This window comes from Anticarsia gemmatalis, chromosome 9 (assembly GCF_050436995.1).
Source record: "Anticarsia gemmatalis isolate Benzon Research Colony breed Stoneville strain chromosome 9, ilAntGemm2 primary, whole genome shotgun sequence".
In the NCBI taxonomy this organism is placed as follows: Eukaryota; Metazoa; Arthropoda; class Insecta; order Lepidoptera; family Erebidae; genus Anticarsia; species Anticarsia gemmatalis.
In genome coordinates, this window is record NC_134753.1 from 8,447,215 (window position 1) to 8,465,290 (window position 18,076).

General features: G+C 33.6%; 3 protein-coding genes across 4 annotated transcripts; 1 reads left to right on the plus strand and 2 right to left on the minus strand.

The window, feature by feature from the left end:
* Positions 1-2,042: 2,042 nt before the first annotated feature.
* On the minus strand, positions 2,043-2,977 carry LOC142975446 (uncharacterized). The gene is made up of 2 exons (XM_076118279.1): positions 2,820-2,977; positions 2,043-2,416 (listed from the first exon to the last, which is right to left on the minus strand). Exons 1-2 carry the CDS (start codon positions 2,829-2,831, stop codon positions 2,234-2,236), a joined length of 195 nt encoding a protein of 64 aa, XP_075974394.1. The 5' UTR covers positions 2,832-2,977; the 3' UTR covers positions 2,043-2,233.
* A 3,645-nt stretch (positions 2,978-6,622) lies between these two features.
* Positions 6,623-9,693, minus strand: LOC142975369 (WW domain-binding protein 4). The gene is made up of 8 exons (XM_076118159.1): positions 9,501-9,693; positions 9,365-9,418; positions 9,212-9,284; positions 8,797-8,988; positions 8,298-8,448; positions 7,863-7,962; positions 7,581-7,766; positions 6,623-6,856 (listed from the first exon to the last, which is right to left on the minus strand). Coding segments are annotated over exons 2-8 (906 nt in total). The 5' UTR covers positions 9,367-9,418; positions 9,501-9,693; the 3' UTR covers positions 6,623-6,654.
* Positions 9,694-10,312: 619 nt separating this feature from the next.
* Positions 10,313-16,636, plus strand: me31B (ATP-dependent RNA helicase me31b). Of its 2 annotated transcripts, none has more exons than XM_076118808.1 (8): positions 10,313-10,412; positions 10,843-11,069; positions 11,145-11,226; positions 12,485-12,691; positions 12,890-13,061; positions 13,141-13,291; positions 13,466-13,661; positions 13,752-16,636. In XM_076118808.1, the coding sequence occupies exons 2-8, from the start codon at positions 11,002-11,004 to the stop codon at positions 14,202-14,204; spliced, it is 1,329 nt and encodes a 442-aa protein (XP_075974923.1). In that variant the 5' UTR covers positions 10,313-10,412; positions 10,843-11,001; the 3' UTR covers positions 14,205-16,636. The 2 variants fall into 2 exon arrangements, with proteins under 2 accessions (XP_075974923.1, XP_075974924.1); XM_076118809.1 differs by lacking the exon at positions 10,313-10,412 and adding an exon at positions 10,538-10,685.
* The last annotated feature ends 1,440 nt before the right edge of the window (positions 16,637-18,076 follow it).

Sequence of the window (18,076 nt, forward strand, 5' to 3'; positions counted from 1 at the left end):
GCAAGCAGGTATAAATTGTCAGGCCTAGTACTTACGCTCATCGGATGTCCAGTAAATTATATTATCTAGATTTTTCTATAGAAATGCTTCAGAGACTGGCACTATTTCATTTAATTGCTAAAACCTGCAGTACTGGGTTTGGTAATCAGCACATTAACACGTAAAATAATAAAAAATAATAAATCTCAAGATCTAATAAATCTCAATAGACTCAAGGCCTGCTCCCTCTCTTGTAATGAGAGAGGGAGTAGGCCTTTAGTCCACCAGGCTGTCCAAGAGCGGCTTGGTAACTTTGCATACCTTCAAGAACTGTTGCAAGGTTGCATCACGATTTTTTCCTTCACCCTAGGAGCAAGTGATAATTATTTACACGTCCAGTAACACGTATTTTCATAAATAAGCTACGTATTTTCCTTAATCGATGACAACGAAGATAACTTTAATGGAGTTCCCAAAGGCGGATTAGGTATAGCATTGTGTTGTCAAAGTATGGCGGGCCACTGCAGCATACCAATGAGTATCTGAACTAATGTAAGTACGGCCTTGTGCATGCCACGATTATTCTGTCATTGACTATGTCATCTTAATCAATAATGTACGCACAATACGTGCTGGTACACATGTGAGCCCAATGACGGACTTTTATTTTTATCCAATGACAAAGTCTACTATATGTTTACTATATTTGGTTATCAGAAGCAGCGTAAATTATTTATTGATAAGCGGATTAGATGTTGGTTAAGATAGAGAACTGCACGGATGTTCTAACAGAGAACAACATTATCATTTTCTTGCCTTAACAAATCGTGCACTCTATTTAAGTACTTAATATTTCTTAGTAAAAGTTAACTTTTTTATTACGAATAACTGTATAATATTCTTCTCACTTCTTTGTAGGTCTCTCTATAGCTATAAAAGGTTTTATCATGAAGTCATTAAAATTTCGTGGTGAATATGATTTCTCCTTTTATACTCATTTATCGTAACTAGGTATAATAATATATTTTTTCAGTCTTTAAAAAATAAGTATTGGCACCAAAAATACTATATTGAGAAAAGCTGCGGAATAAAACTACTTATCGAGTAACGTAGAGCTTTCGTAGCTAGTTTTCCGATTACGAACAGCTCGCAGAGGCGATTAATCGGAAATGTTACGATCAATCGGGTCCTCGTCCATAATTAAACCCTGCACAAACATGCCTGCTTAAGTAGTTACCTCCAACTTAGTCTATTATTCAAGAGTCACCGGGCCCTAACTCTACCCGGATTCGATTGATCCACAGTTTTGGATTAAGTAATCCAAACATATTGTGTTACGTTAGAGCAGCATTATTGTATGATATCAATACCTAATATTGTCACAAAAGAATTGTCTAAAGTATATAAGTAGAATATAAGAGATCCTCATCTTCCTACAGATGACTGATTACATTTCTTTTTATTTATAAGCTTTTTCTAATAGTAACAAGGACAAATCTTAGGTAACTAAGTTGCAGACAGATGCATAATAAATTATTAATTGATATTCTACGACCACTGTTAGCAGGTGTTGATTCTGTGCTAGTTCTCGATGCTTCAAGTTTATTTTAATCACATCTGCACGTAGTGCCACGTGATTCATTGAACATAATTGTTATGGTAATCAGGTTCATTCATTGTTTATTATTTTTATCATCACCGCCGTCATTCAGATGAGTTAGACTGAAATAGGTGTCATTCAATGGGTATTTTGTTGATTTAATACCTAGACGTGAAGGTTCATAGGTGTTTATTTAAAGTGCGTAAAGAAGTTGCGAAGTCAATTAAAAAGTTATGTTGATTTCACTGCTGAGGAACATTTTAAACGTTATCAACCTGAGAAAAACGTCGAGACTACTTACCTATTCTGATAATAAAAAGTTTTCAGACTCCATTGAGAGTAAACAAATTTGATTGAAATGAAATTAGATTATAACATATTATTCACTGTAAGATAAAGCAGCTTCAGCTTTACAGTAGTAGAGTCGTTAGGGTTATTAAAAATGTAAATATTTAAAACACAGTTTAATAATAATACATTTATTTAATACAACATAATATACAGACACATTATCACATAATCGTAAGGAATGGATATCATACCATTAAATACTGATGCTTAACACGAACCTTCATATGATTTAGTGAAATATATTTCAAATGAGTAACACATAATCATCAGTGACTTTGGTGAGCTAATACTATACTATCCATGCTAATAGTAGGCTAATGGGTAACTGTAAGAGTACGCGTAAGGGTATGAGTACGAGTAAGCGAGCGGAGTGCTGTAAGACGAGACGTATGCCGCCGGCGCGTAGTACCCGTAGTCCAGCAGCACCTGAGGCTTCGCCACAGCAGGGCTCACCAGCATCGCAGCCGCGAAAGCAATCAGCATCATCTACAACAACAAAAACGTATCACAGTCACGTCAAGATTATCGTAAATTGCTGAACTCTGCAATAGTTATTTCATGTTTTATGTTACTGTCACGTTGTTCACAACTAGATTTATTTTTCAAATCGACAAAAGTAGGTAAACTAGGAATAGAGATAATGTGAGATGAAACTTATCACAATATCTGTTAAAATTGATAAATTAATTACTAAAAAATCAATCTAAGATATAAGGGTTTAGGTAAAAAATTGTATTAAGGTAGGCATAAGGATGAGGAGAATATTTTAATCTCTAAACTTTTTAGGGAATACAAAGGGCTTGGTCTGCCTGATGGGCTAAGGCTTGATAACTTGGGATCTAAAAGCAGTACCTAGCAGTTATTTATTATTTTAATGATAAAAACTTACCAATTTGAACATGTTGCTAGGTTTGTAAGTGGCTCCGAGAAACAGCACCAACTGGATCTAGCGTGTGTACTAGACGGGAGTGTTGTCGATCGCTGCGACGATATGTGTCATACCAAGTCCTGTGGCGGTACACCTTATATACGGAGCCCGAGGTCCGTCGTCCAGTCCGTGATTGGAAAATCTAATGATCCTCGGACCGACCTCAACATGCAGCGATATATAGGATGTAAAAAATGTTATACACAATGTCGCATTAACAGTTAATAGTACTTCATTTCCATATGAAGCCGGATCATGATCGCGACAATAGACGCGTGGAAGATTCGACGACTGATTAATGGCTGCAAAAAATAGACCCAAGTAGATCCTCGTCTTACAAAGATTTTTTCTTCTAATTATTTCTATCTATAGCATCGATTATGTAGTTGTTACCAGGCAATTTAATACAGGTACTCTATTTATCATGTCCATTGATTAAGAGTTTGTGTATTATAAGTACGCTTATTATTAACAGAGAAGATTAACAATAGAAACCTTCTTTTCATATTGAGTAGATATGCTATCCTCCTATTTTCGACTACCTTGAAGCAAAGCTTAGCTTGGGTAGAATACGGCTTAAACATGCTTTGACCAAAATATACGTATTTTAAGAGAGCCCCTGGGTAGTTTATAAGGCTGTGATCATCCAAATGACACATTTCCAATATGAATCATAATACTCATACTTATTTACATTCTTATGGGAATTGTATTCATATAAGTACTGTAGGTAATCGATAAAGAAGTCGGTAGGTATATTCATAAATTCTTTTAAATTCTAAGATCCGCATCCTAAAAAAAATACGTCGTAGGCTGAATACCAATGCTCACAATGTTTTTGTTATGGGTAATTCTGATCATTACATATGCGTGAGCCACTCTTGTCGCTCAACATTGACTCTACACAGTACACAGTCCATTATTTTTGGATAATTAATACGAAATTAATCACATTTTATATGTTTAACGGCATTTATAATAAAAACAATTGAACTTAAATCATTTAAGTGAATTTTAAACAGGAAAATAACACTCCTACCACTTAAATAAGAGTATGCTAAATATAAAATCTAGATTAAGAATATCGATAGGGTTGAGAGAGATGGTGACGTCTTTGTTTCCAGTCCCCCATTTTTTAAATAATACTTTTGTAAGAAATGGCATTTCGTAAACTCCAATGAGATCAAATTACAAAATATCTACCTAACTACCAAGTGGAAAAGTTACTACTTATCCACTTATATAATTTTGTTCAACAAGTCAATGAAAAGATGCAAAGGAAAACAACGATGTACAATTTAAGACCTATGTAGGTAGTATCACTAGCGTTCGTCGTAACTATATAGGTATATAAGAACCTAGCCAATCTAGCCATTATTAAATTAATGTTTACTTTCTTCCAATTCACTGACCCTAAATGGCTCACCTAATTCAAATCTGTGATAATTATCAACAATCCCGGCAAACAAGTGATTGAAAACATTTTTCAAATTAGGGGAGTCCATTGTTATCGAAGTGAAGACTTACGAAGGTGAGTAATTTACGAGCTGCTACGGCTTCGATTTCTTTAAGTTGAGCTGTATAGTAAAATAATTTATTTATTGTTATATAGGCGTATGATTAATCTGGCCATAAATGGTAACTTTAAGGAAAGTAAACCAGCTAGGTATCCTTTCAGAATCAATAAAATATACAATTTAGTTATTTCGCCATGTTGGTTTGCTACGATGAATCGGTTTACGATTAAAGTTGACATGCAAAATCATAGGTCAATCGTATTGGTATTTCTAAAATGTAGCTTATGGTGACTTATTGCGACACAGTATAACTTTAACTTAACTTCACGCGATGGACGAACTCTTCGCCATTATTCATCAACTTGTCTTGTTACTGCCCCGGCAGCAAAATAGTAGTAGTAGTACTTAAGTGCTCTACTGCCATTATTTAGAGGACTTGATTTCGAATTCGTGCCAGACCAATGAATTGTTTTTGTAAGTTTACAGTCATTAAATTTTCAAATACCTGATTAGTATTGCCCCCAGAAACTTAAGTACTTAGTTTAATTTCTTGAAGACGAATATAACAAAGAAATAATTATTCCGAAATACTAAGCTTTACATTAATTATCAAGAAAATGAGAATTATTATTTCAATAAATCAACTATTGTAAGCAAACGAAAATAGAGCTTGGTAGAATGATAATAAAGTTAACAAGTTTTAATTAACAACGATGTATTGGGTTAAAAACATACTCTAAAATTCCATATTATAGTTTATTGTGAAGATAGGTTATATACATATAATAATATGTCGACTGTTTTATGATTCAGTATGAAGTTTTATAATCTAATGTCGTATCTAACTTTTTTTACAATTCCATTACAACTCTATAGTATCATTGCCCATGTAGTAATGCCCATATGTGCACTAACATTCGTCCAAAGTTAGGATCTAATTAGAAATCTAATCGTATAGGTACATACTGATATAAGGAGACGACACTTTAAAAAAAACTTTACCTTGTGTTGTCATGGATTAACTTACACTCAATGCTTACATACCTACGTATTTTACGCACACACCTGCAATCTACATATTATTCAAAGAACCCTATGTAAGTATCAGTAGTTTTGCTTCATGTTTATTAAGTATTATAACTTAAGCAATCAGACCATGGATGCAACTCCTAGGTATATTGTAATATTGCACTCGTGTGCTTACAACTATGGTCGGTGCAGTATCCATTGTGCAACTGATGTTGACAAATCATTTTAACTAAGAACCTTTAACTAATTAAGATAAACGAAACTACCAATGTCGTAGTTTTTAAATGCTTGTGTTATTTTCTCTGTCCGACCGCATTCATAGTTGACAACTGAGTAGTCGTATCCGAAAGATTTTAACAGGTAGCGCCATCTCTTATTGAATAGCGGAAACCACTAACTCCACTGCTGTCCATTGTTGCGTGATGTGATTGTTGCTGGTTTTCAGTAAGTTAAGATCAAATATCAATAAATTTTATCCCGAAATAAGATTTTGCAAACATGATATGAATATTCCTTCCATCTAGGAATGCATACTACAACCTTATAACGCAAAATATTTATATAATCTACCTAGGTAATTACGTTCATCAGATTTTATTGAGGACCTCCAAGATTGTTTATATCTTTTAATTCTAAAAATGAAAGTTATTTTATTGTCGTGATTCTATGGAGGTAACCGTGGAAGGAGACCTACCCCATTGTGGTTACTAAAAAGCAACTTAGTTAAAAAAAAATACAAGTCTGAAGTCTAATATTATTTATATTGTTGCCCCAGTAAACGTGAACCAACCCTGTCATTGTCGGAAATCGGGAAAAAACAGTGTGATGATCAAGCTGAGCTAAAAGTAGATCTCTAAATCAAAAAGATCAGGGGTACTGAATCTTAGATCTCAGAATGCTTTATTCACTATGCGACTCTTTTTCCAAAGAACATTTGTATAAACAAAGTATTATTTGGGCCGGAGTTCAAATCTATAACCCAAGCTCATTTGCGAATCAAAAGGCGTCATGTGTAATTACTTTGAAGACGGAGAACATTAAACTATCCGATTAACCCCCGGTTTCTGAATACATTTAACGGCAGTTCATCTATTCAAAAGCGTTTTTTTATATGGGTTTTGACACTATTGAATAGATAAACTACCGCTAAATGCACCTCAGAAACCGGGGGTAAGCAATACTAATTCAAAAACAAATATAAAAATAATACAACAAAGATTTCTATGTACAATTTTATTAAAAACACAAAGTCAGTCATCGTTTGTTTTCTGTCGCATGTTTCTCTTGGGGTTATTGAACTTGCGCTTCTTAAACTCAACAGGTTCATCGTCATCGCCGAGGGACTGCACTCGCTTCTCTTTAAACTGAACGATCTCAGGTTGAACAATGACGGGAGGCGGTGGTAGCTCTTTCTCGGGCTTTGGTAACTGAAGATCGATGTTTTCAACTGGCCTGGAAAAGTAATAACACAATAATATTAAAACATACATGCCGCTTTTGTTCGACAATATGTTCTTCCTAATCTATACTAATATTATAAAGCTGAAGAGTTTGTTTGTTTGTTTGAACGCGTTAATCTCGGAAACTACTGGTCCGATTTCGAAAATGATACAATAACGTGGAAAAGTTTGACCCATTCTCTCTTACGTGATGCAAGCAAAGTTGCGCGAGTTAGCAAGTATTCAACTATGATCAGTGCATATGATGATGCAAATATTGCGTTTTTAATTTAATTTGTTAACTGAGTAAGATACCCGATTGCTGATCAGTGATCACTTTTTATTTATTATTGCTTCACTCTCATTAAAAAAATATTGCAGCGCGGCGCCGGTCAAGATCGATTACAACACGCGCAGAGGTTCCAATCCACTAGCTTTGACAATCTTTGTGATTGAAATTATTACAATACTATGAACGATTTAATAAGAAATTAAGTTCGTCGAGAATTTCACAATATTTGTAATATGGGTAGCTAAACTGTTAGCTATAATACATACATGTGGTTATCTAATTAATATTCATTTTGTTTGACTAAAAGCAATAATGGTTAATCAGTTATTTAGTCCTCCAAATTGAAATGGTAATAAACTTGTTATCAGAACACTCCACCAATAGTGACTCAATACTTAAGATAAAAATGAACATTTGATTCTAAGAATAAATATAGAAAACTTACTCATTAACAACAGGTGTCCATGAGCCGTAGGGTTTGGTAGCTCTTGGTGCTGGTCCAAAGTTAGCCACCACTTTCACAGGAGGAGGGTCATCCTTGTTTACAGCTAACTCTCTCATCTTTTCTCTTGCCAAGTGTGCATTCACTTCTTTAAAAACTTCCTTTTGTGCTTCTTTCTGCTTTTGTTTTCTAAATATGTAAAAAATATATATTACATAGATATTAAATACATCCCAGTCATTTGAATAAACACATTTTGAAATCTATTAAATACTTTATACTGACTTTAGTTTCTGTTTCTTTTTTTCTTGCTGTCCTTCCTTTAATTTATCTTTTTCTTGGTCTGCAACTGATAAATACTCATCTGGAGTGTCCCATGTAGTTTCTGAAAATAGTTTAATAATGGCATAGAATAGACTCATCACACAAATAATTGTTCTGGGGGGATCCTAAACCCACACACACTGCATAGCAATAATACATAATATTAAGAAATTATCACTATAAATGAGGGGTTCCCAACCATTTCTTCGACCTGGACCACTTTAATATTATTCTTTTTAGCAGGGACCACTATGTAAGTATATTAAAAATAAAGTGTAACAATCATACTGAAAATTTTTAAATCATACGCCAACCATATTTTGACTTCCATGGACCACCGATTGGGAACCACTACTATAAATGGTGTGACATATTAGAACATAACTAGTATTATACCATTAGTGACAGTGTTCCAGAAGTATGAGCTGCCATCATCATTCTTGACTTCATTCCAAACAGGAGGTGTTTTCTTAGTAGACTGACTGGCCACTACTACAGGTGTGTTGCTTTCTCCCCCCATACTCTGTCCAACCATGTCATTGATGCTCTGGAAATAATAAGAAATTATCTTTAACAACCACTTAACATAAGTGAACTATCTCACAGCTCCTTTCATTTGTTAGTGGTGGTGTCAGTTCTGTCTTTATTTTCTTTATACATGATTGATTTGATCCAACTGTCCCACTGCTGGGCAAAGGCCTCCCCCTTTCCTTCCAAATCACCAGCCAGTCCTTCTCAAATGCATCCTGCAACTCTTGGGTAAATAAAAAAATATTTTATTCTAATGAGGGATTTCTTTCAATACCTTTACCAAACATTGCAACAGTAAAGGTTTAAATTTACTTTATTCCTAAATATTAATCTTATATAAAATTTATAATTCAGGACCAAGCACCTGTGATGTAAGATCTGCATTGTTCTGTACATCTTTCAAGTATGCGGCCATTGCTGCTGCCTCCATTTTCTTAATATCGTCATCCATTTTCTCTTTCTGTTTGAGTTCCTTTGCACTCTTTTTACTGAGTGTTGATATGTGCTTTTGTACATTTTCCTTGTGCCTTTTGCCATTCTCGTGAAATGATATTGACTGTAATAGAAAGAAGAGTTAAGACTACTTAAGACCAAGTCATTTCACAAATGACATATGTTTTAATGTAATCCAAGACCATGTTCAACTTGCAAGCAAATAATTATGATACAAGAATACTCATTTAACTAACATAAAGATGAAAAGTTCACATGAACTATTGTCTTAACATTGTTTCTTAATGATGGAAATAATGTGTATTGTGATGAGCTATTTTACTTACAACTTTGTTGTCAGCATACCAACATTTACAGAATTCACAATATTTTCTAGCTTGAGACTTCCAATACTCAGTCCTGGAAGAATAATAAAGATTTTTATTTTTGATTAATCATAATAAAATTGTGTAAACCTGTTAGTAATACAATTTACTTACATGGTAGCAGATTCAAGTAATCTACTTTTAAGAAACTAATCAATAAACAGTACGCTGTAAACAATAGAACACCCTTAATTATTTAATATTTTTGGGTGTAGTAAAGCCTAACATAAAAGTATATATCCTTGTTTACATCTAAGTGTTTTTGGTTTATCTACAAGTCACTGTCACTGTTGTTTGAATGTATGAAATTTAAATTTGTGAAAATTACTTATAGTAATATAAAGTAAAGCTATTATATACTCATTTCGTATTTAACTTAAAATTATCGTTTTTATGGGGAAAGAGGTTATGATCAAGCCAGCCCTAAAATATTGTCAAATGTCATTTACGTATCTGTCAACAGTGTCAACTGAAACGTCACATATGTCAACAGTAACCATGACGTTTAAGGATTCGTTCAAAAAATTCGTTTTCGTTCAAAACGTCTAACATCAACATCAGTATAAATAAAATTATCAGTATCGAATTTTAATCATCATCTTTAATTCATCATTATCAGATACTTAGAACCACCAGTACACGGTTATAATATATTTGATCAGCTTTCTAATACTTCGGCTGCGTTTATAAACGAAAAAATCAACACAGGTTCGAAAGTGCTTAGATTTTACAAATTATTTGTTGAATGTTAATATTAATGATTAATTATCAAAATGCTTATTTTAATACAATATTAAAATGAACATTTTGATAATTAATCATTAAACATTTGTAATATTTCTCGTACGGAGAGAGCTGTATAGGGTTTATAATATTGCCAATTAATATATCACTAGCACATACAAAATTAATAACTTAATCAGTTATTAACCCTATAGTAAGTAGCAAAAAACGAATCAAAAAGGGTTTTTATTTATTTGTTTTTGGTTAAAATAAAAGAAGACGTATTTTTTTCTATATCTTTTGTCAAAGTATAAACTACGCATCTCTCTGCCTAATTATCATGTTTGTAGTTAGTTTGATTTGGCAACACTGTTTTGGTTACATTGTGATGTCGTCGTCGAGTATCGAGTGTCGTCGTCTTTTGTAGAATTTTATCAAGGTAATGTTTATTTGTGATATTTATCCATATTATTTTTATTCGGTTTGCGTGAAGTTCCATTTATGATAGTTATTACTCGTTTTGTTCATTACGTTGTATGTTTTTACCAACTTGTCATCTATATATTTCTTGGCGGCCATATTAAAATTTGAAGATAACACTACGACTTCGTTTTATCCCGCATAATCTTTATAATCGTAATATGTTTACAGTTAAATAACATACGATATACTCTTTTAAGATGTAAGCTTTACTGAAATTCCCTTAGTTGTGGTAAGTGTTTGGCCGATAGTCCGAATTGTCTGTTTTATATTTATTTGTACTTATTTTGGTGCTTGTTGACGCGTCTTGTAATCTCGTTTACCTATATCTCGCTTTAGCGTATCTCCAAGTGAGATGATAATTGACTTTGATCTGTTTGTTGTTTCAGATATCCCCTGACTAAGTTGGTGAACGTGATAAACTTCTAAATAGCTTATGTGTCTAAAAGTGACTTTTCGTAAAATTTATTTAGTGTTGGACTTGGACAAAGAATTGTGATTCTAAGTTTCTAATTTTAGTCGTGTCCCTAGTGGGATTATTTGGCAAAATGATGACCGAAAATAGAATTAGTTCAAGTAATCACGTCGGAAACAGTATGACCAGTCAGAATAAGGGGTTTGTATAACTTCTTTTGTTTCTTTTTCGAAGCCGTTTGGACGCCGTTTTATAAATGGATGTACATTTTTACAGAGATGTCGATAAAAGTATCGACGACATCGGTTGGAAATCAAAATTAAAAATACCCCCGAAAGACAGGAGAATAAAGACTAGTGTGAGTATTTTATGATACCCTCTTTTTAATAAATTGGAATAAGACCAATTTTAGTTATCTTTTTGTAGTTGTTGTGACTTTTTTATCGGTACTGATAAATCCTCAGTATTTATTTATATGTATACATATATCTCATGTTTACATTATATATTTACAGTTACCTAACTATATGCAGAATAAGCACAGACATTTTAAAAATCATTAGTATGTTTAATGATAATAATTTCTAGTAGTGATAGAAGTATTTTATTAATAAAAGTATTTTATTAATAAAAGTATTTTATTTTGTTGATATAATTTTGTAGGTGGCTGAAATAGTTACTATTATTCCTTCTGCAAATTGCAGGTACCTACTTTTATGATTTTGTACAAGTTCAGATGATTTTTGCATATTAATTTTCTATTCTCAAGACAACCTTAGTGTTTAAACTACACTTAAGATAGGAGAAATTGTTAAGAAAATCACTTCAAAATTAAATGAAATATTTTATGAGTATTAGATTACTTTCTATCATTATAATTTAATGTTGTACTCATTTTATTGATAAGGTACTTCCCCCTTTGAGCACATATAGCTCTTTATGTGGTTATTATGGATACTGTAGCTGTTATTACAAATCAGGGATTTGATACTAATATCATCTTTATAAATTTACTTTTATTGTTTATTCAATGTGAACTATGATAGCTTTTCTCCTAGCTCTACATTCAACAATATTTATTTTTAATATATCATTAACATCAAAGATTTTCTGCTATTTTGATGTAAAAGAAACACTTACACATTTTACATCCTTATCTCAGAAATATCTACAGTCTTTGATTTATATGATTATGCATTTTATGGTGCTGAAACTGTAAATTAATTATTATAATCCATAACAATTGAATTTATATCTTGTTTACCACTTACATCTAGATGAGTTGTAGAACTTTTAAGATATTCGTTTTATGCTACCAAGTTGATCAAATAGTAAAGAAGTAGTAAAACTGTTTCTCCATAAGTCATAATTATTATGTCTATGCAGAAATAGTTTTTTGGCTGATGTAATTAAATATTTCATAATATGATAAAATGTTTACTATATGATAATATTGTTTACTAAAGTTTTTATTAATAATATTCATTTAACAAATGACTCAATAATTATCTATGAATATGTATTACATAAACTTCCCTGTATATTCTTTTATGTGGTTTGAGGATTGGATCATAGTTGATTTGCTATTCTATTCTAATTTTGGGTTACATTTATAGGATGTAACAGACACAAGAGGTAATGAGTTTGAAGAGTTTTGCCTAAAACGAGAACTACTGATGGGCATTTTTGAGAAAGGGTGGGAAAAACCTTCTCCCATTCAAGAGGCTTCTATTCCTATCGCACTTAGTGGTAAAGATGTCCTTGCAAGAGCTAAAAATGGAACTGGCAAAACTGGCGCTTATTGTATTCCAGTTTTAGAACAGGTTTGTTCTTATTGCTAATCCAGTAATATTTATTTGTCAATATTGTATGAACTAATTAAATGATGATATTTTTGGATTCCCCTTCACTTGCTTATAAGTGACAAAACCCGTATCTTCTGATTTAGGAATAAACTTAACATTAAATGTATTTCATTGAATGATCCTGTTTAATAATTATGTATTTGCAATACTTTTTAGGTGGATCCCAAAAAAGATGCTATTCAAGCTTTAATTGTGGTACCAACTAGGGAGTTAGCACTCCAGACATCACAAATTTGCATTGAACTGGCCAAGCACACAGATATTCGCGTAATGGTAACCACAGGTGGTACTAATCTCCGGGATGATATTATGCGTATATATCAGAATGGTAAATATCTACCCCTTTATTATCCGTATCACATTTAATCTCGTTGGTATTTTGTCATTAAAACATTTTTTTATTTCAGTTCAAGTAATAATTGCAACGCCAGGTCGTATGATTGATCTCATGGATAAACAAGTTGCCAAGATGGACCAGTGCCGGATGCTGGTTCTTGATGAGGCAGATAAACTTCTTTCTCAAGACTTCAAAGGCATGCTGGATATGGTTATTTCAAGGTATGTGATATTTTAATTTAGCTCTAGTAGAGAGGACAATGGAATTTGATGCATTTTAATCTTATTAAAATTATGTCGTGCCAAATTAACGCCATTAAATTAGAAATCGAAAGTTTGCGCCAGTCTTGTCTACTATAAACCACCATTCAAACTAAAATGTCATAATATTTACAGATTACCCAAAGAACGCCAGATCTTGCTTTTCTCGGCCACCTTCCCACTGAGTGTGAAACAATTCATGGAAAAGCACTTAAGAGAGCCCTATGAGATTAATCTTATGGAGGAGCTTACATTGAAAGGTGTCACACAGTACTATGCATTTGTACAAGAGAGACAAAAAGTGCATTGCCTAAATACACTTTTTTCAAAGGTGAACATTTTGCAATGATAAATATATTCAAGTCATTTACTAATGAAGTAAATGGGATCTATTTTAACATGATTATTTTTTCTGTTACAGTTGCAAATAAACCAGTCTATAATTTTCTGTAACTCAACCCAACGTGTGGAACTACTCGCAAAGAAGATAACAGAGTTGGGTTACTGCTGTTACTACATACACGCGCGTATGGCGCAGGCACACCGCAATCGCGTATTCCACGATTTCCGCGCGGGGCTGTGCCGCAACCTGGTATGTTCCGACCTCTTCACCAGAGGTATCGACGTGCAGGCCGTCAACGTCGTCATCAACTTTGATTTCCCTCGCATGGCGGAAACGTATCTACATCGCATCGGTCGTTCGGGCCGTTTCGGTCACCTGGGTATCGCGATCAATCTAATCACATACGAGGACCGCTTCGCTCTGCACCGCATTGAGCAGGAGCTGGGCACGGAGATCAAGCCGATCCCCAAGGTGATCGACCCGGCGCTGTACGTGGCGCGCCCGGACGACGACGACTCGGCCGACAAGTAACGCCGTGCCGTCGCTCCCGCCGCGCGCTCGCTCCGAGCGTACGCCGCAACTAACTGGACTTGCTGACTGGTGAATGGAACTACATAGTTTAAATCTTTAAAAACAAAAAACTTATTTGTAAAAAAGTGTAATGAATTTATTGTAACAAAATGTGAGTGTAAATAGTTTATCGTGATAAGACTTTGCCCTTGAGTGGGTTACTTTTTTAAAGTGTAAATACAACCGTACATCAGGACAATTGAAACAAAAAGGTATCTTGCGTACTTTGTCCATATTGGATATCGTGTGCGAATTCCTACATTGTTAAAATATAAAAAATATTTATTTGAGCATCATCTGTGAGAGTCTACCTAGATTTGTCAACATCTAACATAAATTGTGGTTGACTTTCTGCTGATATCACGAATACCTACCCACACCATTTAATGTTTGAGCTAGCGCCATGTTTCGTTTACAATTCAAAAGTCTTCAGATACTGTGTGGTGGGTAGGTAATTAAGACTGGCTCAAACGGCATATATTATCGAAAGAAGAATGTTTTCAGTGTAAGAAATGTTGTTTCTGACCGCTTGAAGCAACATAATCATCAAGCCGTTATTTGTAAAAGCAAATCATTATGATATGAATCTTCAAGACCAACCTTAGCTGATTTTCAAAATTGAGTATAATCAAAAATATTTGTCAGTATATTTTTGGTCAGGGTGTAATATCATTTTGATTTAGCTTTATTGATTTGTTGTCATCTTGTTTTAATTTTATTTTTTGTTAAGCGGTTTTGTCACAGACTTTAGTATACAGGTTCTACAGGAAGTGGAAGGCAATTTGGACTTATAAAATTTATGTCAACATACATCATAGAGCTCTTGTTCATCACATAAAAGAGCATGTATTCTTCAGTTGCCTTCCATGTGCCTAACTGGTAAAGTAAATGGCATGTAATTAATTGCCCTACAAATTAACATTGAATATTCTGTGACTATAAAAGTTGGGGGATGAACCATTCTGAAGCGGCTTGCAGTTATGGCTCATTGCTCATACTGGGGTGTTCATTAATTTTGAGAGCTTCGTTTCTTGTTACGAAAATAACATCTGCTCTCTGGGGATATAAACAATTCGGGATGTCAAGTGAAGAGTTAATAATAATTTGGTTATCAAACCTTGATAAGTTTACAGTACAATTGAAGTCCAATATTTAAGTTTATCTTATTTTAAATTTTTCTAAACTGAATTGAAACCCAAAAAATGTGTCCTACTGTCAATTTGTATTTAATTTCAAAGCGAAATAGGTATACTAAAAAGAATTGGTCATTATTCGTAAACTCGATATTTTTTGATCTCAAAGGTGAAAAGAAAATTTGGTGTTTCACATTTTATTAGGTACTTCCCAAATGTCAAATATTTTATTAGCCTGTCAAAACTCAATCGTAAAAACGTTATTGCGCAAATGTGTGTTAGCAATTAAAATGGTTGGAGAACTATGCTGAAATTGTTAGGGAAGATTGATTTTGCAGACTGTATTAGAAATAAGGGTTGTTTTGGAACATGGAAGCTTGAAAATTTGAATAATGTTTGGAGGAAATTGCAGACCAATGTTGAGTCAGGAATGATTTTGACAAAATATATTATCTGTGATATAGATTGATGATGGTTTCATGGTACACCCAGCAACACAGTGACTATGTTTATAGTAATTAAAATATACTGAATAATTGAATGTAATATGAAAAATGTAATCTTCTGTGTTGCTGATGCTAAGTAAATGGGTTAAGATTAGATTTGTGTGTGTACCTACTAACTATACATAATATATTTAATTATTTAGTCTTCCGATAATCTTGAAGTTATGTATAATATGTACTGACCATTGATTTACAATATGACGCAGGTTAATAAAATAAAGGGGCAATATTCTGATTAAATCTTCAAATAGTTGACATTGATTCTTGGGTAATGCTACAGTCTGATATGTGGACTTGGCATGTTGTTAGATTTTATTATCACCTATAGACTGCAACATAACTTTATTCCGATTGTGTAAAACTCTTGTGTGCTTGAATGATCTCCTATTTTCAGTTTACTAAAATGAATAGTGTATAAGAGTGACAGACCCAAAGTAAGTGCCTGTTGCTGTGTACAAAATATAGATGATAATACCTTGAATCAATGTCCTAAAGCAGGAATAATAGGTTGATGTTAAACACACCAGATTCTTTGAAACCCGAAATAGAAAGCATATCAACTAAGATTTTATAAAGATATTATAGTTTCAATAAATCATGCTCTATACAAACGTGTCTAATATAGTATACATTATAAAATGACTTATATTGGCAGTGGCATATTATTCTGTAATTACTAATTATTTATCTTGTTTTACCTATTTCAGAAATATATTGTTGTTAAAAAAGGGCCAAAAATAAACTCTTCACGCCATTTATTTTTTTCATTTATAAACCAATGCTTTAAAACGATGACTTTTCATCACTTATTCATTTTCGCTCGTTTGACTGTCAATTCCAGACTTAAGCCAATACTTTATCTATAGTAATTTTATTTAAATTACACGCGAATTCTCGCTGCTCGAATTTAGAAATTACGCTGCGTAGAGCACCGGCAACTTATTGTGCACTTAGTATAGATCAACGCTCGCCTTGTCAGAACCAATGCAAAGGTCAAACAGCAAACAAGAGGGCGGCGTAAGTTGCAGCATGCTTAAATTTACTTAACGACCATTAATTTATTACTGAACCACGCACCAATTTATTCTTAACAGTGAGTATGTAGTTAATTACCTAATTGCTTACGCTACCCTAGGCCGTATCCAGAAGGGGCGAATTCGCCGCGAGCCGGCTAGGTGCCCATACGTTGCATCTGAGTGGTGGTTATGTATAATAAATAGGTAAAATTATCACATGTTTTAGCGACGAAGATCATCTTTATTAAACCTTGCATACTAAGGGGTTTTTAAGAAAAGCAGTCCGTACACGAGCCTTAGACTCAAAGTTCTAACCTAACCTAAATCACGGGAGGAGACACTTGCCCAGAATGGAATAGTAATTTGTTTACATCGTACCCACTTAATTATTTTAATTTAACACGTTGGATGGATGATATTACGAAATGTCAAAATCACTCGCAGCAGTGGCTAAACTGAGCTGTGCTGTGTGTAAAGATGATTAGCGTGTAAGGTTCTCATAGCTACAGTAATCTAGTGCAGGGACCAAACAACCGAAAAAATAAAGTAACGGCAGAAGGAACATTCATAAGTACATTATGAATGTTCTATGAACTAGTTATCTACATGAAGTCTTGATCGATAATGGGCTGTAGCGCCTTACATAGCTACCATCGATGATTTGTAATAGAAAAACTGATAATACTATTTGCACCTTACTGGAGCCTGCCCCTATCAGAGACAAACATATTTATTATCAGTATCTATTTAACCTGAAACCCAGCGTTTTAGGTCCGGCCTCACGCGAATAAAAACACTACAACTCATCTCGCTCGTCTATTGCAACTTTAGTCCAGATTACAGTCGAAACACAAGGTACTGAAAACAAACTTCGTCCGTCTCTTCTATTTTTTACGTTAGTACCTACATTTGTCATTCGGAAATAGTACTTCAGTCATATTAAATGTCGTATATTAAAAAGTAGTAAAAGCACGTTGGTAGGTACCGTATTCCCTAGTTAGTCGTATATTATTAAGATTAACGAAATAAGTATTTGCGACATCTTCGCAGCATTTGAAAACTGGACACGATTTTTTTAACTTTTACAAAAATAATACTAAAAGAATCTGATCCATTTATCCGACCGGTGAATTTGCAGAGCCGAATATTAATCACAAACTATGAACGCTAACAATTCG

Coding starts and splice junctions, on each gene's coding strand:
- LOC142975369 (XM_076118159.1), bottom strand. Junction 8,989..9,211: donor GGTATGCTGACAACAAAGTT/GTAAGTAAAATA, acceptor TTTCTATTACAG/TCAATATCATTTCACGAGAA. Junction 6,857..7,580: donor TGGACACCTGTTGTTAATGA/GTAAGTTTTCTA, acceptor TTACTTTTCCAG/GCCAGTTGAAAACATCGATC.
- me31B (XM_076118808.1), top strand. CDS start 11,002: ATGATGACCGAAAATAGAATTAGTTCAAGTAATCACGTCGGAAACAGT. Junction 12,692..12,889: donor GTATTCCAGTTTTAGAACAG/GTTTGTTCTTAT, acceptor AATACTTTTTAG/GTGGATCCCAAAAAAGATGC. Junction 13,062..13,140: donor TATGCGTATATATCAGAATG/GTAAATATCTAC, acceptor TTTTTATTTCAG/TTCAAGTAATAATTGCAACG.